The 22,087-nt window shown below is 45.5% G+C and overlaps 1 protein-coding gene across 3 annotated transcripts in view; it reads right to left on the bottom strand.

Moving 5' to 3' along the window:
- The window catches only part of LOC116515627 (scaffold attachment factor B1-like), a 52,200-nt gene that overhangs the window by 5,843 nt on the left and 24,270 nt on the right, over window positions 1-22,087 (bottom strand). For 2 of the 3 annotated variants that reach the window (XM_032227787.1, XM_032227958.1), the window contains 10 exons: window positions 21,049-21,198; window positions 19,211-19,314; window positions 17,084-17,223; window positions 15,919-16,010; window positions 14,945-15,081; window positions 10,299-10,589; window positions 7,785-7,922; window positions 6,445-6,484; window positions 4,365-4,477; window positions 2,369-2,472 (listed from right to left, as the gene is read on the bottom strand). In XM_032227787.1, the coding sequence (XP_032083678.1) occupies window positions 2,369-2,472; window positions 4,365-4,477; window positions 6,445-6,484; window positions 7,785-7,922; window positions 10,299-10,589; window positions 14,945-15,081; window positions 15,919-16,010; window positions 17,084-17,223; window positions 19,211-19,314; window positions 21,049-21,198 (1,309 nt within the window). The remainder of the gene's footprint in view (window positions 1-2,368; window positions 2,473-4,364; window positions 4,478-6,444; window positions 6,485-7,784; window positions 7,923-10,298; window positions 10,590-14,944; window positions 15,082-15,918; window positions 16,011-17,083; window positions 17,224-19,210; window positions 19,315-21,048; window positions 21,199-22,087) is intronic. The other variant, XM_032227874.1, reaches the window with a different exon arrangement.

Genomic DNA, 22,087 nt, shown 5'->3' with positions numbered 1-22,087 from the left:
AGATAGGTGGCTGTAGTTTCCTTTCAAACCTGCAGTAAAACACGTTCAGGCCATCTGCCAGTTGTTGATGTCCTTCAGCCTGGGAAGGAGGTTTGCCGTAACTGGTGATACTTTTAAGACTTTCCCACATGTTTGCTGGTTCCTTTGTTGAGAACTGATTCCTTAGCTTTTCAGAGTAGCTTCTCTTTGCTGCTCTGATCTCCCTTCTTAATACGTTTCTGGCCTGATTGTACAGCATTCTATCGCCTTCTCTGTAGGCTTCCTCTTTGGAACGACGCAGCTGCTTAAGTTCAGCTGTGAACCAAGGTTTATTGTTACTGTATATTCACACGACCCTGGTCAGCACACATAGGTCTTCTCAGAAGCTGACATATTGTCAGGCCTGCATTTATATTCCTTTTAGAATTTTGGCCTGCCACACTTTCTCTTATTTCATTATGCTGTTTAATTAGTATAGTCGGTGGGAGGGGGGAATAGAAGGAGTAGGATTGTGGAATGTATTGTTTTCATTCTTTACTAGAAGCCAAGGTCATCCTTTGTCTCCGCACTTTCACACCTGACCGGAAGCAGCTGGGTGGAGATGCCAGCGTGGAAGAAGAAGATTGGACCATGTGATGGATTGTGGGTGTGGGACAAGATCATGAACTTTTAACTGGGTGGAATTCTGATGTGATTTTCCAGTTTTGGAATTCCATAGCCCGATGCCAACATGCCTGTCTTATTAAACTGGAATTTTAAGGATAGTTTTGCCTTTGACTCTGATTTAATTCTGCATGGTATTTGGAACGCTGTCATTTATGATGTTACAGTATTTGTGAATTCATCCAGGTCTGCAAAGGTTTCTTCAAAAATATTCCAATCAGTGCAGTCAAGGCAAGCCTGAAGCTTTAGCATTGCCTCCTCAGTCCAAGTCCTGACTGATTTAATTGTTGGTTTCCTGGCTTTAAGTCTTTGTCTGTAAGTAGGTACAAGGTGAAGCATGCAATGATCAGAGTGGCCCACAGCTGCTCATGGTAAGGACCGACAAGCATCTTTTAGTATTGTGTAGCAATGCTCAAGTGAGACAATTGACATGCTGAAAATATTTTGTTAGCTCTTTCCTTAAATTGCCTTTGTTGAGATCTCCTAAAATAATTGGAATCTAGGTATTTTACTTCAGCCCACATAATCTGGTCAGCTAGAGTTTGTAATGTATTGTTTACGCAAGCTTGTGGAGAAACATACACAGCAATTAGGAGAAATGAGGAGAACTCACGTGGAGACTAGTATGGTTTGCAATTGATAATTAATGTCTCTAAATCCACATCACAGTATTTCTTCAATATAGTTATGACTCTGGACCAGCAGTCGTTGATATATAAACATAAGCCTCCTCCCTTCCTTTTACCAGATGTTTCTACAATTCTGCCTGCTCTTTGTATCTGAAATCCTGGGATATGCAGGCTGCTGTCATCAATTGACTCATTTAGCCAGGTTTCAGTGAAGCAGAGAGCTGCTTGAGTTGTAAAAATCAGAATCGCATCTATTTAAAAGAAGTAATTCATCCATCTTCTTAGCAAATTAGCGTAAATTAGTCAGAAAGAGTGGGAGAAGAGTTTTTGAAGAGCCGAGGTGGCGCAGTGGTTAGAGTGCAGTACTGCAGCCACTTTAGCTGACTGTTAGCTGCAGTTCGGCGGTTCAAATCTCACCAGCTCAGGGTTGACTCAGCCTTCCATCCTTCCGAGGTGGGTGAAATGAGGACCCAGACTGTGGGGGCGATATGCTGACTCTGTAAACCGCTTAGAGAGGGCTGAAAGCCCTATGAAGCGGTATATAAGCCTAACTACAATTTATCTCACTTTTTTTTTTTTAGTTTATTCAAAATTCCTGCTTGCTTACCCCTTTTTTCACCTACCTCTTTTTTCCCTTCAGTATCTTCCTTTTGTTTTCGTTTATCCATTGTTCAGAGGAAGATATTTCTTCCTGAGTTAGAGACTCTTCTGCATTTGTAAAGACCGTGTGTGTGTGTGTGTGTGTGTGTGTGTGTGAAGTCACAGAAAGCTGTTCATCAAAGAAGAAGCTTAGTAGTTTGTCTCGAGTATGAAACCCGTAGTGAATCACAGAGAATGAGAAAAAACAGGAAAACTATCAGAGAGCATTTCACCAAGACTGCCGTCTGTGGCACCATCTTGGGTAATGAAACGTCTGCAAGAAAACAACCAAGCTCAGAGAGCACCAAGGGCCCCACGGTTCAACCCTGAGCCACAGATATTCTGTTCTATCGCTACAGGAGCTGCCTTTATCAAGAATAGGCCAAATGCTTTCAACATAAGGCACCGCCAAATCTAATGCTGTCCAGCTCTATCTAGGAAGCAAGCGGGGCTTTTACCTTGCCATCGGTCATGGTCCATCCCTCCATCTGCACTCCCTGTCCAGGAGCGATCATGATGCCCCTCCAGCTTTCGGCCGTGATCTCCCCAGTGTCTCCCTTCCCTAGAGGGGGGGTGGGGGGTAGGAGAGGAAAAACTAGCTGGTTTTTTTCAATCTCTTGGGAGTTTTGAAAAAATGTTTTCATTACTTTAATTGCAGTATATTTTTTAAAGTGTAAGTCGCCCCGAGTCATTTTGAGATGGGCAGATATAGAAAATAGAGAGAAAGGGAGGTGAATGGAGGGAGGGAAAGAGCGACAGGCGGGCAGACAAACAGATATAGTTAGGTTTTATTTAGATAAGATGATAGATAGATAGATAGATAGATAGATAGATAGATAGATAGATAGATAGATAGATAGATAGATAGATAGATAGATAAGATAAGATAGATAGTAGATAGATAGATAGATAGATAGACAGACAGACAGACAGAAAGCGATAGAAAGATAGATTAGCAATAGCAATAGCAGTTAAGACTTATATACCGCTTCATAGGGCTTTCAGCCCTCTCTAAGCAGTTTACAGAGTCAGCATATCGCCCCCAGTCTGGGTCCTCATTTCACCCACCTCGGAAGGATGGAAGGCTGAGTCAACCCTGAGCCGGTGAGATTTGAACAGCCGAACTGCAGACCTGCAGTCAGCTGAAGCAGCCTGCAGTGTTGCATTTAACCACTGCGCCACCTCGGCTCTTAAGATTATATGAGAGAGAGAGAGAGAGACAGACAGACAGACAGACAGACAGAGATTCCCCATCAATATAACCAACAACAGGGGTATGGGTAACTTCACTCAGTGGAACTTAAGTTCTCATAGTGCACTAAAGCTACAATTTCATTTCATAACTTTGGGTTTAAGATGTGGGGCAAACATCCGTTTTAAATTATTATCATTACTGTCATTTTATATTATGGATCAACATGCATAACATTTCTTGGCTCTTGCCATCTAGGAAATGCTGATTCAGTCTTGCTTTTTAAAAAAAAAATATATATGAAATATTGCCCCCTAGTGGAACTTCTCCATAGGTAGGTGCCCTTTTAGAGATGTTGGGATTTATAGGCGGTCCTCGATTTACAACGCTTACCAACCATGTTACTAACTTTAACCAGGGCACTGATTGACTTAACACCTGTGGCAAGAAAGGTCATAAAACACTGACTTCCTAACTGCCTTGTTTAGGAAGGGAAATTTGGGGTGCCTTGGGGCCATAAGTCGAGGACTGTAACGGCTGGAGAGGGTGTGGATCCTTCGGGACCGACCATGCTGAAGGGAAGGTCTACATCAGGGGTAGTCAACCTTTTTATACCTACCGCCCACTTTTGTATCTCTGTTAGTAGTAAAATTTTCTAACCGCCCACCGGTTCCACAGTAATGGTGATTTTATGAAAACCCAATGAAAATGTTTTTAAATAATGCTATGAATTTTTTTAAAAAAAATCAATGAAATTTAAAAAAAGGAAAGTGCTCAATATCGGACAAAACCCCTACCGCTCACCATGAAAGCTGAAACGCCCACTAGTAGGCGGTAGGGACCAGGTTGACTACCACTGGTCTACATCCTCCCTGCTCTGATTCCTAATATTTGAATTCACAATGAATTGATCTTTTAGCTGGCCAGGCCAGCTCTGGGAATAATCAAGCCAATGGTTATCTCCTCAATGGTTCAGTTTTGATTAAGGTGAATGATGATTGAATACCTGATCAGCTGCTGTAAGGCTGTGAACTGAGATGATGGAATGAGAATGAGTCAGCAGGGTTACTGCCACTTTAAGAAGCTGTCTATATAAGGGAGGCCCCGTGAGGGTGTCTTTCTCTCTCTCTCTCCCCGTATGTGCTTCTGTGTTATAGTTGAAGATTGATTGATTGCCTGGTTTTGCCGTGTGTGTGTGTGTGTGTGTGTGTTTGTGTGTGTGTGTGTATGAAAGGCGCCTCTTCCTCTTTAAATCAACTCACCGGGATTGGGGAGGTAAACCTCGGCCTCTGCTTGGCCTCCGCTCTGACCCGTAACCCGCCCAGCCGTCCCGGGAATGGCGATCGGGGGGCCCGTGCCTCTCGTCAGGATAGTGCTGGAAGAGATAGGCCACAAAATCAGGTTACAAAGCTTCTCGACACTAAATGTTCACATCTTAAAAGGACAGCTCCGTTAAGGTGTTAAGGGGGCAGCTCTGAGCCCTGGTGGCCCAGTGGTTAAAGTGCAGCTTGGCCATCAACATGGGAAAATCAACCCAGCCAGCAGAAAGGGGCTTGCGCCATATCTTCCCCTAGCCAGCCATCGATGTGAATCAAGCAGCCCCACAATGGGCTCTCTTCCCAAGTCATGGATGAGAGAGATGCCAGTGGGCACTGCCTTCCCTCAGCAGATGGCACCATGTCAGATAACTGGGCAGTGGCCGACCCAGGGATTGACCTCCCCATCGGATCCAGTCTTGCCTGCAATGCCCCAACAGGTTCTTACCCCATTTCCCGACAGAGATGTTCTCAACAATCTATTTCTCTCTTTTATCTATCTACATATACCAATGTCTATTTATCATTTATTTGTCTATCTCCATCTTTCTATCTGCAAATCCATCTATCTTGTCCATCTGTCCATCTGTCCATCCATCCATCCAACCATCCAACCATCTCCTTAATTTACAATCATTAGGTTAGTGGAAGATCAGGGTGGCACAGTGGTGAGAATGCAGCATTGCAGGCTAACTCTGCACACTGCCAGTAGTTCAATCCTGACCGGCTCAAGGGTGACTCAGCGTTCTATCCTTCCGAGGTCGTTAAAGTGGGGATGCATATTGTTGTAGGCAATATGCAAATAATACATTGTAAGCCACCCAGAGTGTGCTGTCACGTGCCATGGGGTGGGTATATATAAACCTAAATGCTATTGTTAAATGCCTGGCTATGTCTTTGGGGCAGTTGTCAGTGGGCCATGAAGCTGAACGCAGAAGCCAGCTCCTCTATCAAAAACATTTTTTTAAAAAAACCGCACTCTATAGTTGCTCAGTTTGGAATAAATTGTGATCCTGTCACCCTTACATCTGTAGCAAATCCACTTTGAGTTTAATCGCCGCAGAAAGCGAGTGTCTGTATTAAACAAAACCTGACTTCGGATGGGGAAGCATCTAATTTCACGGTCCAATTTTTAATGGCTAATTTGCATTCCCATGTCGGCGACGGGAGAGTATGTGAAAAAAGACTATGCAAGCGAGCAGCCCACATGGACTCAGAGGAAGGCATCCAAAAATGAAACAGAGGTAGTTCTCGACTTACGACCACAATGGAGCCCAATATTTCCATTGCCAATTGAGACGCTTAAGTGAATTCTGCCCCATTTTGCAACCTTTCTTTCCACGATTGTTAAGCGAATCGCTGCAGTTGTTAACGTTAGTCACAGGGTTGTTAAGTGAATCTGGCTTCCCTGTTGATTTTGCTGGTCGGAAGGTCGCAAAAGGGGATCATATGACCCCCCCCCCAGGGGACACCGCGACCGTCATAAATGTAAGTTGGTCGCCAAGCAGCCAAATTTCGATCACGTGACCATGGGGATGGCTGCAAGGATCATAATGGTTATGTCACTTTTTTCCAGTGCCATTGTAACTTTGAATGGTCACTAAATAAACGATTGTAAGTTGAGGACTGCCTGCAAAATTGGCTGGTTCAAAAGGCGACCTTGGGAATGAGGGGTGTGGCCTCTATTCTCCCTTCCTTCCATGGACAAGGGACACAGTTCGAGAGAGCTCCTTTGATTTCAGACCCACCCCTTTGAATGACAGCTGGACCTACCTGAACTGTATTCTCATAGGATGGAGAAGCCTCCAGGAGTGGGATATTCTCACAGCCAATCTGCCCTTAGACTGAGTTAATTTTGGAGCCACGCTTCTCTGCTTCCTCTGCGTGACTCCACTTTCAACTCAGTCTTGCCCATGAGAACACCTTTTTAAATGGCAAATCCTAAACGCTTAAAAACTGGGCAGGTTTTCAGCAAGAGGCAGAAATTAAATTTAACAATCCCCACCACCGTTCAAGCCAAGCGTACCTGTCCATCTCGGTCTGGCACCATTCTTGAACTTTCTCTCCTAGAAGGGGAAAAGGAAATTTATTTGCCACATCATCATCAGAAATTAAAATAATCACTAAGTTTAGACGATCCCAGACGCCTTGATCCCATACAGAAAAAGTATAAATAAAGGTTATCTTTATAAAGGTGCAGGTGCCTTTATTTTCTACCTTGTCGTTGAATGAAGGTTAACACCACTTGGAACCAATTCTAGTGCATTTTCACGCCCCCAATACATGTGCCAGGAGAATCGTGATGAGATGAGGGTTTAATAAAGGTATGGCCACCTTAATTCTCTGGTATGTCTTGTTTTTAATTCTCTACAGCAGTGGTCACCAACTGGCCCACGAGAAATTTTTGTTGGTCCGCAGAAAGATCTTTGCATTTTTTTATATTGCACTAAGTCAAGGATCCTTAAACTACGGCCCCTGGGTCGGATAAAAGCAATTACTCCTACTTGCTGCCAGGATGGGGTCTTTCAGGCACTTAGCTTGGCTGCCTGTTTAGTAGCTCCAGCCCTTCCCTCCCTCCCTGAGAATCCAGGCGCTTCAGTGAGCGGTGCGTGAAACTTCAGCCAGGCTCTTCAAAAGACATAGTTTGCATGGGGGCGATCTAGCTCCCAGCCTGCCTACAAGACAAACATTTATTCTTGGCCGTATTTGAGATTCCTTGCTGCAAAGGACAGCAAACCTAGGGTTGACCCCGGGGGCTTCTTTCTGCTAACAGGCGTCCAAGCTAAGTGCCTGAAGGACCCCGTCCCGTCACTAATTCATATTAGTGGTCTACGGCAGTGGTCCCCAACCCCCGGTCCGTGGACTGGTGCCGGGCCGTGGAGTACCTGGCACCGGGCCGCGCAGCGGCCGGGGGCCATGATCGCTGCAGCGGCCGGGGGCCATGATCGCTGCAGCGGCCGGGGGACATGATTGCTGCAGCGCAAAGGCTCCTGGGCCGTGCGTAAAAGCTCCTGGGCCGTGCGCAAAGGCTCCAGGGAAGAGAGCCCCGCGCAGGTACGCAATCAATGTGTCATCGCGAACAACGCCCCCCCACCCCTGCGCGCGCTCAGCGGGCCACGGTAAAATTATCAAAGGCTGACTGGTCCGCGGCGATAAAAAGGTTGGGGACCACTGGTCTACGGGATTTAAAATTATGAATTTAGTGGTCCCTGAGGTCCGAAAGGTTGGTGGCCCCTGCTCTACAGGACTTTCGAAACCATGGGTGAAACGGCTTCAGGGTTGAGCCCTCAGGCTAGCAGATTTGTTCCTGATTTGGTTTGTGTTTTGAGAGCTTTGAGGTAGAAGGAAGGGCATATGGCCACCTACCTGTCCCCAAAGTGGTCATGGTATCTCCCACGATCTCTGTGTTCGAAGCTGTGGAAGCGATCCTGCCGGTTGAAGTCCGAATGGTATCGGTCATCCATGGCCATCCGCTTTGGTTCCGGCCAGTAGCCATCGTCACGCCTGCAAAGAGTCCAGATTCAACAAGTTATCAGCATTCCAGTTCCGGACAGACCTGGGTTATCATTTCAGCTATTTATTTATATATGGATTTACTTATTAGATGTCTTTATAAGCCTTATTAAGTTAACTCGAGACAGCAAGCGTAGGTAATACTCCTTCCTTTATTCTCCACAACACTCCCGTGAGGTGGGTTGGGCTGAGAGAGAGGGACTGGCTCAAAGTTATCCAATCAGCTTTTATACAGAATGACAGAGTTGAAGAGACTTGGAGGTCTTCTACTCCAACCCTCTGCTCAAGTCATTCCAGACAAACAGCTGTCCAGTCTCTGCTTAAAAACCTCCAGTGATGGATGTCCCAAAGATGCTTTTTCAGGAGGCAACTGGACTTTCTTGTTTTTTATGTGAAGACGTTTCGCTTCTCATCCAAGAAGCTTATTTAGCTTCTTGAACGTCTTCAAAAGAAAAAACAACAACTTAAGTCCAGTTGCCTCCTGAAAAAGCACCTTTGGGACAACCGTGACCTTGGATGACTGAGAATCTCTACAGACTTTTAGCTCTACAATTTGGGATGGACACCGTTCGAATGGAGTGGGAGAAGGAATGGATTTCCAGAGTGGAAAAAAATTGCAGACTGCAGGAACCATTTGCACCACTCAGGTGACCCCGAGGACAGAGATAAACCTCCAAGTGCTTCAAAGACCCTCTAAAAGGATGCAAATGACCAGCTGACTGCAAGGAGAATAAATCACTATCCAGTCAGAGCTGAAGAAGCTTCTTTGGATGAGAAGCGAAATGTCTTCAACGAAATAAGAAAGTGAAGTTGCTTCCTGAAAAAGCACCTTTGGGAGAACCATGATCTTGGGTGACAAGAGAATCTCTACAGGCTCCAGTGTTGGAGCACCCACAACTTCTCGAGGCAAGTTCTTTCACTGATTAATTGTTCTCGCTGACAGGAAATTCCTCCTTAGCTCTAGGTTGCTTCTCTCCTTGATTAGTTTCTATCCATTGCTTCTAATTGACTTCAGGTGCTTTGGAGAATAGGTGCCCCCCCTCTTCTTTGTGGCAGCCCCTCAAATATTGGAAGACTGCCATCATGTCGCTCTTACTCCTTCATTTGACTAGACTAGACATCCCCAGTTCCCGCAACTGTTCTTCATATGTTTTAGCTTCCAGTCCCCTAATCTTTCTTTGTGGGAAACTGGCTGGGAGACTCTTAGTCAATCATAAGGAGATGGGGAATTTTAATCCTGCCTTAGCCATTGAAGCCAACAGGGTGACTTTAGGCCAATAAGCAGGAGACGGTAAGTTCTAGTTCTGCCTTAAGCACGAAAGTCGGTTGGGCGACTGTGGGCCAATCCCAAGGAGATGGTGAGTTCTAGTCTAGACTAAACATACACAATTCCTGTAATTGTTCTTTATATCCCCTTTAGTCCCCTAATCATCTTTGTTGCTCTTCTCTGCACTTTCTAGAGTCTCCACATCTTTTCTACATCGTGGTGACCAAAACTGAATGCCGTATTCCCAGTGTGGCCTCACCAAGGCCTTATAAGGCAAGCTTGTGACTGAATGGAGAGATAAGATAATGCGGGGGCTTCATTAATACAATACAATAGCAGAGTTGGAAGGGACCTTGGAGGTCTTCTAGTCCAACCCCCTGCTTAGGCAGGAAACCCTACACCGTTCCAGACAAATGGCTATCCAACATCTTCTTAAAGACTTCCAGTGTTGGGGCATTCACAACTTCTGGAGGCAACTTCTGTTCCACTGATTAATTGTTCTCACTGTCAGGAAATTTCTCCTGAGTTCTAAGTTGCTTCTCTCCTTGATTAGTTTCCACCCATTGCTTCTTGTTCTACACTCAGGTGCCTTGGAAAATAGTTTGATTCCCTCTTCTTTGTGGCAACCCCTGAGATATTGGAAGGCTGCTATCATGTCTCCCCTAGTCCTTCTTTCTCTTAAACTAGACATACCCAGTTCCTGCAACCATTCTTCATATGTTTTAGCCTCCAGTCCCCTAACCATCTTTGTTGCTCTTCTCTGCACTCTTTCTAGAGTCTTCACATCTTTTCTACATCGTGGCGACCAAAACTGACTGCCGTATTCCAAGTGTGGCCTTACCAAGGCCTTATAAAGTGGTATTAACATTTCACGTGATCTTGATTCTATCCCTCTGTTTATGCAGCCTAGAACTGTGTTGGCTTTTTTGGTTAATAATGCTTGGTCCAACAGATGCAGCATTTGACCAGAAAGAAGAGAAAACAAAATGCCCCAAAGGTAGAAACTTTACAAAACACAGAGGCAGTTACAGAAGCTCAGCCGTTGACTGAAAATGACCAGCCAGGCGCCATCTCCGCCTTACAAGCAGACTCCCTCTCACCGTCCATCGTTGTAAGGCCTCCGCAAGGCCGACCGACGGTCCTGCTCGTAGCGCAGTTGCTCCTGCTGCCGCCGTAACTCCTCCCGCTCCCAGTGGATGCGCTCCTGCTCCCTCCGCCGCTCCTGCTCGATGCGCATCCGCTCCCGCTCCAGCCGTTCCCGCTCCAGCCGCTCCCGCTCTAGTCGTTGCCTCTGGAAATGCAGCCGGTCGCGCTCTCTTTGCAGCCGCTGCCTTTCGTCCGACTCATGGCTCTCCTGCGGGTGCTGGTCCCGCTCCTTCCGCTCCCGTTCCCTGCGATCACAAACAGAAAGACGGCAAGGCTGAGGGTTAGGTAAAGGTTCCCTTCGCACATATGTGCTAGTCGTTCCCGACTCTAGGGGGCGGTGCTCATCTCCATTTCAAAGCTGAAGAGCCAGCGCTGGCTGGCCAAATCTGAGCTCCAGGGACTTTTAGGAGGATTCACAATATCCTGCATAAAATAATTAAAAATACTGTACATATAATGCTTGCGTGGCCCTTTAATTTGATGGCATATTTTGAGTCCCTCAAAATCGGCAACTTGGATGGAAGAATGGATAAGTTAAAGGTAAAGGTTCCCCTCGTACATATGTGCTAGTCGTTCCAGACTCTAGAGAGCGCTGCTCATCTCTGTTTCAAAGCTGAAGAGCCAGCGCTGTCCAAAGACTTCTCCGTAATCATGTGGCCGGCATGACTCAACGCCAAAGGCGCACGGAACGCTGTTCCTTTCCCACCAAAGGTGGTTCCTATTTTTCTACTTGCATTTTTTACCTGCTTTCGAACTGCTAGGTTGGCAGAAGCAGGGACAAGCAACGGGAGCACTAGGCTTTGGTTGGGTGTGAAGACATGGGAGTGACAATAGGAAACATTGCTCCCCCCACCACTAATTAAAAGAATGAAATTGATTGGTTTATAGCTCTTGCATCTGATCCTAGAGAAATCCCAAGTCTTACTAAAAAGCAATTAGCTAGATATTATGTTAAGAAGCATTTATGCTGAGAAAATTAGATTTAATTTTGTATAATGGCGTGGCTGGTATTGCTTTTTGCACATTGCTCCGTTGTAATCTAAGACTTTATTACGAAGGAGGGAAAAGTTTCCTTTTAAGAGGAAAGGAGGAGAAAAGACATGTGAATCCAAATAGTAGCTAGCTTCAGTAACTTTTAAAGCATTAATTTTAATTAGCTTTGCTTGCAGAAGAAATTATACATTTACTTTTACTGGTTTATCCTTCTGGATTATAACATTTATTTTTATTTTGTATTCTTAGAGCAAATGCTGGTGAGGGGGGAGGACTTCTTGCCACAATCTCCACTCAATGATCACTCTTTGTGCACTCAGTGAAATATACCAGGATAGGGGACATTTTATTTTATTTTTTAAATTTTGAAAATTTTATTAATTTCATATATACATTCACAATTATGTGATCTCATAACTGTTATTAATAATATGTATTTATGACAATTTTCCCCTACAGTTGACAATATACTTGAAATTGCTTTCTTACTGTCCCATAACTCCATCTTATCTTACAACATTCCTACTTCTTCCTTCCTTCCCTTTCTTCTCTCCTACTCTCCTTCCTTCCCTCCTTCCTTCCCTCCCTCCTTCCCCCTTCCCTCCCACCTTTCTTCTCTCCTTCTCTCCTTCCCTCCTCCTTCCCTGCTTCCTTCCCTCCTCCTCTCCTTCCTTTCCGCCTTCCTTTCCTCCTACCTTCCCCCCTTCCTTCTCTCCTACATTCCCTCCTTCCTTCTCTCCTTCTCTCCTTCCTCCAGGATAGGGGACATTTTAATGCTTAAATGTTAATACAGGTAGTTGGCAACTTACAATGGTTTGTTTAGCGACCGTTAGAAGTTACAAAGGCACTGACAAGTGGCTTACAATCGTTTTTTCACACTCATTACCGTTGCAGCATCCCTACGGTCATGTGATCAAAATTCAGACGCTTAGAAACTGACTCATATTTAATAAGGTTGTAGCATTCCGGAATCAAAGCAGGAGATTTTGAGTTCAAGTCCCGCCTTAGGCATGACAGCTATCTGGGTGACTTTGGGCCAATCACCAGGAGACGGTGAGTTCTAATCCCACCTTAGATCTGAAAGCTGGGTGGGTAACTTTGGGTCAGTCGCTCTCAGCCCAACCTACCACAGGGTTGCTGTTGTGAGGAAGATAGGAAAAGGAAGATGTGTAGGATAGGTTCACCACCTTGAGATATTTGTAAATATACTAGCCTCAGGATGGCGAACCTATAGCACACGTGCCACAGGTGGCATGTGGAGCCATTTGTAAGGGCACGCGAGGCGTTGCCCTGTCAGCTGGCCAGCGCACATGTGCGCGCTGGCCAGCTGAGTTCAGCCTTTTTTAATACCATTTTTTGCCCTCCCCAGGCTCCAGAGGCTTTATAGGAGCCTGGGGAGGGTGAAAAGAGCCTCCACCATCCCCGTAGGCCCTCCGGAGTCTTCATGAGCTTCCTTGAAGTCTCCAGAGCGCAAAAGAAAAGGTCCTATGGGCAAACAGGAAGTTCGGGAACAGACTTCCAGTTTGCTCGTAGGGTCGTTTTTTTGCCTTTCAGAGGCTTCATGGAAGCCTCCTAAAGATCCCTGAAGCCTCTGGAGGACTTCCGGGGGGACGGGACTCTTTTCACCCTCCCCAGGCTCCTATAAGGCCTCTGGAGACTGGGGAGGGCGAAAAAAGCATGGAAAATGGGAGGAGCGGCTCTCTTGTGTGCATGCGCACTGGGGGGGGGGGTGTTCGCACATTGCATTGTGGGTGCGGCACGCCCACGCACAACCACCCTGTACTCTTCCCCCCCCCTTATTGCACACGAGCCAAAAAAAGTTCACCATCGCTGTACTAGCCAATAACCCCGCATTGCCTGGGTATTTCTTTATAGGGGGGAAATGCCCAGACCAAATGTAATTTATAATGTTGGATTTCCCCCCTTACCAGAGGGAGCCCCTTTGTGGAGTACTGAGAAGCCGTTACCATGGCAACTCCACTGCACAGTAGAGGCCATTTTACAGCCGTACAGTAGAAGCCATTTTAAGGCACAACAGGGTGTATCTTAACAGAACACACACCCCAAGTGGTGTCTAACCCCCACAGTATTTGTTTCCAGAGAGTAATTCATCTGTGTACCCAATCTGGTTGAAATTGCTTGAGGTGTCCGAGCGTTATGCTGGAACATACACTTACACAGCCATTTTTAGGTAGGTAGGTAGGTAGGTAGGTAGGTAGGTAGATAGATAGATAGGCAGGCAGGCAGGCAGGCAGGCAGGCAGGCAGGCAGGCAGGCAGGCAGGCAGCAGGCAGGCAGGCAGACAGACAATAGATAGAATGATGATGATGAAGAAAAAGAACAAAAGGAGGAGGAGGAGGAGGAGGAGAAGGAGAAGGAGAAGGAGGAGGAGAAGAAGAAGAAGAAGAAGAAGAAGAAGAAGAAGAAGAAGAAGAAGAAGATAAATAAATAAATAAATAAATAAATAAATAAATTTTTAAAATCCAACACCCTGAACCCACCTGCCCAATTAGGAGAAACGAAAGAAGGGAACGTGGAAGTGAAGTGAGTGTGTCAAATGAATGGAGAGGGGGGGAAATTCGGAAGGGAATATGGAGGACATGGAGAGAGAGCGGGAAAGAGTGGGAAAGGCCTCTTCCAATATTAATAAGTACATGTCACATAAAAAAGAACCCTGACAACATTTAATCAAGAGAAAGAACTCCACCAGCCCACTGACGTACGATCCGTTCAGTGGGAAAACGCACCGCACTCCTATGTAATAAAGTGCGCTTTAAAATATCTACTTGGAACAACAGAGAAACATGGAAGATTTCACTCAGCAACTGAATTACGCCCAAACAGAGAGCGGAGCTGGGGAGGAAAGTGACAGCTGCATAATAGATCATGTCAACAGAGCTGCAGATTCATGCCAGGATAATCCACTCTGGCTGTGGCACGGAGGCAGGAGGGTTTTCAAAGAAGGGGGAAAAGTGCCCAGCTCAGCTGGGGCAGCGTCGGACTGGAGCCTGCTGAGCTACGACAAGGACGCATGAAAAACGAAGAAATAGCAGTCCAGCGCCATGCAGCTAACACAAGCTGGATCTTTTGTCCACTTTTGAAGTGAGCCAAGAATGGCGACCTCAGCATACCGTTTTCCAAAGATTCTGAGAGAAGATCAAAGGGATCAAAAGAAAGGATCACTGACAGCCCACCTGACAGCTCCCCAGGTGGACGATAGATTTCAGACAGGTTGTTCATTCGCAGAGTTGGGTATCCAACCTTGGCCAGCTCTTTTTAAGAGTTGTGGACTTCAATTCCCAGGACTCCCCAGACAGCCATGCTGGCTAAGGAATTCTGGGAGCAGAAGTACGCAAGTACACTGCAACCGTCGTAAATATGAATCACCATGGGGCTGCTATGTGTGAAAACTGGTGATCAGTCACTTTTTTCAGCGCCGTTTTAACTTAGAATGGTCACTAAACAAATGGCCGTACGTCAAAGGCTCTGTGTAATGGCAACTGTTTGGCATGCCAAGATGTGAAATCAGGCTGATGTCAAAGGCTCGTGATTTTGGGAAGAAGAGTGTCCTTTCCAAAGAAGAGGGAGGGAGCCAACGTCAACCTACCTCCTCCGTTCCGTCTCTCGGATCTCTCGCTCGCGTTGCCTCTGGCGTTCTCGCTCGCGCTGCTCCTTGATTTTATCGAAAGACAGGATGTCTTGCTTCTCTTTGCTCTCCGACTTGCGGTCCTGGCTTTTGGTGCTCTGGAGCGGAGCAGAAAGAAGGTGGCAAGAATAACAGATGAACAGAGTTGGAAGGGACCTTGTGGGTCATCTAGTCCAACCCCCTGCCCAAACAAGCGACCCTACACCATTTCTGACAGATGGCAGTCCAGTCTCTTCTTCAAAGCTTCCAGTGATGAAGCTCCAACAATTTCTGAAGGCAGAAATGTTCCCCAAAGCCTCAAAAACGGGCCGGAAAAAGCCTCGAAAACGGGCCGGAAAAAGCCTCAAAAATGGGTAGAAAAAAGACTGGAAAAGGCCGAAAAAAGGCCCCCCAAAAGGGCTGAAAATGCGGCATGCAGAGGCCAAAAACCTTTCTTTTATTGTTTTCCTCTTCTAAATTCAGGTGCGTCTTATATTCAGGTGCATCTTATAATCAGAAAAATACGGTATATGCCACCATCTAAAGGTGAATCTAGGCACATTACAATCAATAAAAACTGTACAACATTATAATAAAGTTTTATATAATAATATTATAAAACATTATAATGACTTTTTAAAATACCCAAGATGGCAAAGAAGAAAGATGCATGTGGGAGCAGCTTATCTTAATTACAACATTGTAAGCGACCTAGAGTCGCTTGGTAGAGACGGACAGGTGGCATACAAATTTAATAAGTAAATAAATATATTATCATTTCACCAGTTTTGATGGAAATCTACTTCCCTGCCTCAGCTTAAAAAGCAGAATTATAATAAATAGTCCAACTTGGAAAGTTAATCTCTGGACCCAAATTTCATAAGTTAGGAAAGCTGAAATAATAGATGCAATCTTGACCCTTCCCATCTTGACCAGAAGTAAAACCAAAGGCTTACTCTCTCTTTGGAGGTGGACGCTGTTTTCACGCTAATCACCGGCTCCCCTTTGGATTTATCCATGACAACCGTCCGCTCCGTTCCTCGGCTTCCTAGAGCGGCACAAAATGACATTGTAGGACAGTATTTCTCAACTTTTCAGATGACAACGTGGCAATTTCAGTTCCCAGAATTCATGCATTTGTGGACTTCACAGGCTGGGGAATTCTGGGAATCATTTTCACTGCTCTTTTCTGCACTCTTTCTAGAGTCTCCACATCTTTTCTACATCGTGGCGACCAAAACTGGATGCAGTATTCCAAGTATGGCCTTATAAAGTAGCATTAACACTTCACGAGATCTTGATGTGTTGGCTTTTTTGGCAGCTGCTGCACACGGCTGGCTCATATTTAAATGGTTGTCCACTAGGACTTCAAGATCCCTCTCACAGTTACTATAAATTTCTCAGCGTGGGCTATTTGTAACCTTCAATTCGCTGAAAAGCTTTGGCCAGGGTGTTATAAATAAATTTAGTAAATAAATTTCTCCAAGGCTGAAATAAATCCCGGATGGAATACCATCAGGAGATCCGAGTCTGGAAACAGGTAACAGAAAAGACCTAAGAAAGCAGGAGAAAACTACTTCTCTAAATCCAGTGTGGCAAATTGCAAGTTTTGAATCATGGCTGGCTCATATTTAAATGGTTGTCCACTAGGACAGAGGTCTTCAAACCTGGCAACTTTAAGACTTGTGGAATGAGGAAGGGAAAAAAAAAATTAGGGGGTGAATAATTGTCACCGTGGGGGGGGGGGGTGTTGTATGTTTAAAATTGTATTTGTATTTGTATGTTTTACTCTTAAAAAAATGTATAACCAATAAAGATTACTTTAAAAAAAAAAAAGACTTGTGGAATTCAACTCCCAGAATAGCTGGCTGGGGAATTCTGGGAGTTGAAGTCCACAAGTCTTAAAAGTTGCCAAGTTTGAAGACCTTGGCTCTAGGACAGTGTTTCTCAACCTTGGCAACTTGAAGATGTCTGGACTTCAATTCCCAGAATTCTGGGAGTTGAAGTCCGGACATCTTCAAGTTGCCAAGGTTGAGAAACACTGCTCTAGGACATTCACACGAAGGAATCGCCTCACCCTCAGCCCTGAAACCATAGTTTTCCACCGTAGGTTTTCATTACCTGATTTAACAGATCGCGAACGTCCAGATGACCCATTTTTCTGCTCTTCTGTTCCTTTATCCTTCTTTTCATCTCCGCTGCCTTCCGCTTTCTGAGAGTCTCCATTCTTGTCGGTTTTTTCTTCCTTAAGGCTGAGAGACCTGCAAACAGATCGAAAGAGCAGCTGGAACTCTATCTGTCGTACATCCTAAGTCAAAATTCATCACTTTGATCTCAGGAGCACCAGGTGATGACTTGTCAAAGTACAATAAAGGTGGCCTTCAGATCTAAATCCGAAAAACAGCACGAAGGGTAAAAACCCAATATCCCTCACACAGGTGGTCTTATGACCACAATTGAGCTCAGAAGATCTGTTGCTAAGCGAGATGTCAGGGTTCCATCAATAGCATCCAAAAAGTAAATCAGAGTCCGATATATTAAGAGAACCACGTTGGCACATCTGGGAAAACCCGAATCTGAAAGCTTCCCGGTGTTCCCCACCCAGTTGAAAGTTCAAGATCTTTCCCCCACACCCACAAGTCCATCACATGGTCCAATCTCCCACTGCCGTGCTGGCAGTTCCACCCATCCAGTTCCGGTCAGGTGACAAAGTATGACCTTGGTTTTATAAAAAGAATTTTGTTATGGCTACATAGCATCTAACTCCATACAATCCTCCCTCCCATTTTCCCACAATAGAAAAATGCATAGCAGAATAATAGAAACTGTGTCAGGCCAAAGATTCAAAAGAAAAGATGGCTGCAGGCCTCACACAGTGACGGTTGCTAAGTGAGTTTTGCCCCATTTTACTACCTTTCTTGCCACCGTTAAGTGACTGCAGCTGTTAAGTTAGTAACACATTTGTTAAGTGAATCTAGTTTCCCCATTGACTTTGCTTGTCAGGTCACAAAAGCGAATCACGTGGACAGTGCAACCACCATGAATATGAATCAGTTGCCAATTGTCGTAAATGTGGAAAATGGTTGTTAAGTCATTTATTCAGTGCCGCTGTAACTTTAAATGGTCGCTAAACAAACTGTTATAAGTTGAGTGACCGTTCCACATTGTAACTGCACTGAAAAAAAGAGACTTATGACCATTTTTCACACGGCTGTTGCAGCATTCCCAAGATCACATGCCATGAAAATTCAGGCACTTGGCAACCGACTCAAGTTTATGACAGTCGCAGTATTCCAGGGTCACGTGATCCCCTTTTGCGACCTTCTGACAAGCAAAGTCAATGGTGGAAGCCATATTCACATAACCACAGTATTACTAACTTTATCAACTGCAGAGATTCACTTAACAACCATGGCCAGAAAGGTAGTAAAAATGGGGCAAAACTCACTTAACAAATGTCTTGCTTAACAATGGAAATTTTTGGCTCAATCGTGGTGGTAAGTCAAGAACCACTTGTAATGTAAAATCCCAGTTTATCAGCATGGCCTTGCTGATAAAGGACCTTAAACCAGGGCCTGTTGTTCTGACTGAGGCTTCCCGAGAGCATGAAGCAAACTCCTGGTCCTGACAAAAACCCCTTTTATTAATTGACTGTGAATTCTGCTCCTTCACATCCAGCAAAGTCTTTCAAGGGAGGATTTGCAGTCACAGACCTTATTTGGCTTGGAGAGCTGCCAGGCCGAGATCTGTAAAACTTGGCAAGGAGTCTCACGAACCAATTAAACAAATTGTCTCTCCTGCAAACTCCACTCCCCTTTCGCTGCTCTTTTATTCCCTCTGGGAGGGGCCATTCATCGTCCACCTGTGGCCTTACTCCCAAGTTGACCCCTGTTCTTCAGCTGTTCCCTTCGTCTGGCAACTCTGCACATGCGCACACTGGGAATAGGCTCCAGCTGTTCTTCTGCCTCACTGATGTCTGACTCCGAAGGCAGCTGATAATTGTCAGACGGCCCTGGCCCTCTCTCTGCCTCCAACACAAAGCCCTCATCCGAGCCTTCCCCAGACTCCAGGACTGGCCCAGGTTCCTCCCCAACCTCCTCACTGTCTGAATCTGCTGCCAACTCTGCTGTCCGCTGGCGGGCCACAACACCTGTTTGAACAAGCTGAGATTAAAAGCCGCAGCCAAGGTTTAGAAGAGAGCTGCCTGAACGCTACAGCAAAAACAAATTAACAGTCCTGCTTTATTACTTTTCTGGTTTGGAGTCGGTAGAATGCCGCCTGTCTTTTTCCTTCCTGCTTTCACTTTCTTTCTTCTCCGGTAATGCTTTTTTCCCAGCAGGTTCGTTTTTGGCCTGGAATCAAACAAGGAAAAAGGGGTGATTTGGGGGCCTGGTCTAGAAGAGTGGGAGAAATCAAATGGCAAGCAACCCCACCCTGTTCTGAATTGCAGGCAGGACGAGGCCCAGGGGAGGCGGGGGGGGGGGGCGGGCGAGCACAGTGCAATCATCTCCGAATGTTCCATAAGGAAAATCAAACATAAGAGGTGGAGGAATAGAGAAAGCTTAAAATTCTTCTCCGGGATGTTTCCTTTGACCTTAACATGTACTAAAATGTATACGGATTAAATTCAGCGAGTGGGCAGGGGGCGGCCTTGATGCTCTCTAAACTAGATTCTTTTCCTGCAGACATTTCGTGACCCAACAAGGTAGCACCATCAGTGCTAGAAGGGAGCGTGGGGTTCGCTCTCTTCTGGCACTGATGTGGTTACTTAGTTTGGCTCATGAAATGTCTGCAAGAAAATAACCAAGCTCAGAGAACACCAAGGACCCCCGCAGTTCAATCCTGAGCTACAAATATTCTCTTTACCAATAACTAGTTGTTAACCTGGTGTTGCTCGGTTATTTGTTTATCCCAATCCTGTATTAGGCGGTCACAAATGTCTGGACCAAATGTAATTTCTAATATTGGATTTTCCCCCTTACTAGAGGGCGCCCCCTTGTGGAGTACCGTGAAGCCGTTACCATGGCAACTCCACTGTGCTGTATAGTAGAAGCCATTTTATGGCAGTACAATAAGAGCCAGTTTAAGGCACAACAGGCTGTATCTTAACAGAACACCCACCCCGAGGGGTGTTAGGGGTATCTTACCCCCACAGTATTTGTCCCCCGAGAGTAAATCATCTGTGTACCAGGTTTGGTTGAAATTGTTCGAGGTGTTCCAGAGTTATGCTGGAACATACACACACACTGAATCTAAGTAATCACTTAGACCAGTCTTCCTCAATCTGATGACCTCCAGGTAGGTTGAACTCCCAAAGTTCCTCATTAGCATAGCAGAGAGAATTCTGGGAATTGAAGTCCCTGAAAGATTTCATGTAGGGAAGACTATTTTGTTGTGGCTGGTTAAGAAGTCATCACTGTGACCAGGGTTCATATGCTGTCTAGAGCTGAAGAGACCCATCTCTGGACCTTCCAGTCTCTTTCCTACCACTGCCATCTTATCTACTGCATGTCCCTCTCCTGGCTGGGAACGATGTTGGTTCCTCTCCTGGATGGGAATAAAGTAAGTCCTCGACTTACAACAGCTCATTTAGTGTCTGCTCAGTTACAAGAGCACTGAAAAAAGTGACGTATGACCATTTTTCACATTTATGACTGTTAACGGCATCCCCATGGTCATGCAATCGAAGTTCAGGTGCTTGGCAGCTGACTCATATTTGTGACTACAGCGTCCCTAGGTCACGGGGTCAACTTTTGCGACCTTCCGACCAGCAAAGTCAGAGGGGGATGCCAGATTCACTTAACAACCGGGTTGCTAATTTAATCGCTGCAGCGATTCCTTTAACAACTGTGGCAAGAAAGATCAGGAAATGGGGCAAGATTCACTTCGCCTTAGCAGCAAAAATGTGGGGCAAAAGCCTTTTGTAACCAGCTGATACACTTTCTACAGTATGTAAAGAAGGAGGGGTTGTATGTTTGTTTTTTAAAAAAAAAAAAATTTACAAAAAAAAAATGTGGGGCTCAATTATGGTTGTTAAGTCGAGAACATCTTGTACATTAAATTTAATCGCTGATGAAAATTCTCACTTTTTCCACAGAAATCATCTTCCCGTGGAGTTCTGTCCTGTGGAGGTGGTTGATGCACTTGGTGGCTTCCTCAGAAGAAGACATGGTGACGAAGCCGTAACAGCGGGCCCCGGGGCTGCGGGCGTTTGTGACTACTTTTGCACCTACCACCTTCAAAGAGAGAGAGAGAAATGAAGATGACAAGTACTGGTTGGGTTTTACACATCTACACACTACTAGCTGTTGTTTGTTACCCTCTGGGAGAGCAACAGCATTAACACTTAGACTTATATACCGCTTCACAGTGCTTTACAGCCCTTTCTAAGAGGTTTACAGAGTCAGCCTCTTGCCCCCCAAAAGTCTGGGGGTCCTTCTTTTACCGACCTAGGAACAATGGAAGGCTAAGTCAACCTTGACCCAGTCAGGATCAAACTCCTGGCAGTGGGCAGAGACACACTGCAATTTCTGAATTCTCACGACTGTGCCACCTCAGTTCGTCCTTCCTTTCCTTCCTTCCTTCCTTCCTTCCTTCCTTCCTTCCTTCCTTCCTTCCTTTCCTTACCTTCCTATCTTCTCACTTAGCACTTACTGTATTTTTCCGAGTATAAGATGCACCTTTCCCCCCCCTAAAAGAGCATGGAAATGTTGGTGCATCTTATACACCGAATACAGCCAATTTTGGCCTCCCGAAGCGGCCCCCTCGCATCCCATTTTTGTGAAAAATGGGAGAAAAACGGGGGCATTTTTGCCTTCCCCCCACCCCCCAGAAGCATTCTGCAGGCTTCAGCGGGGCTGGGGGAAGAGAAAAATGCCCCCACGTCAGTGAAAAACTGGTGCATTTTTGTCTTACCCCAGCCCTGCTGAAGCCTACAGTGTTCCTGGGGGCCAGGGAGGATAAAAACTTTTTTTTCTTACTTACCTCTTTGAAATCTTGGTGCGTCTTATACACCGGTGCGTCTTATAGTCCGAAAAATACGGTATATGCCGCTTTACAATACTTTTACAGCCCTCTCTAAGCGGTGTACAGAGTCAGCCTCTTGCTCCCAACAATTTAGGTCCT

The sequence above is a fragment of the Thamnophis elegans genome, chromosome 1 (assembly GCF_009769535.1).
Source record: "Thamnophis elegans isolate rThaEle1 chromosome 1, rThaEle1.pri, whole genome shotgun sequence".
NCBI lineage: Eukaryota > Metazoa > Chordata > Lepidosauria > Squamata > Colubridae > Thamnophis > Thamnophis elegans.
Note: the sequence above shows the minus strand (reverse complement) of the source record. Positions and strands in the feature narration are given on the sequence as shown.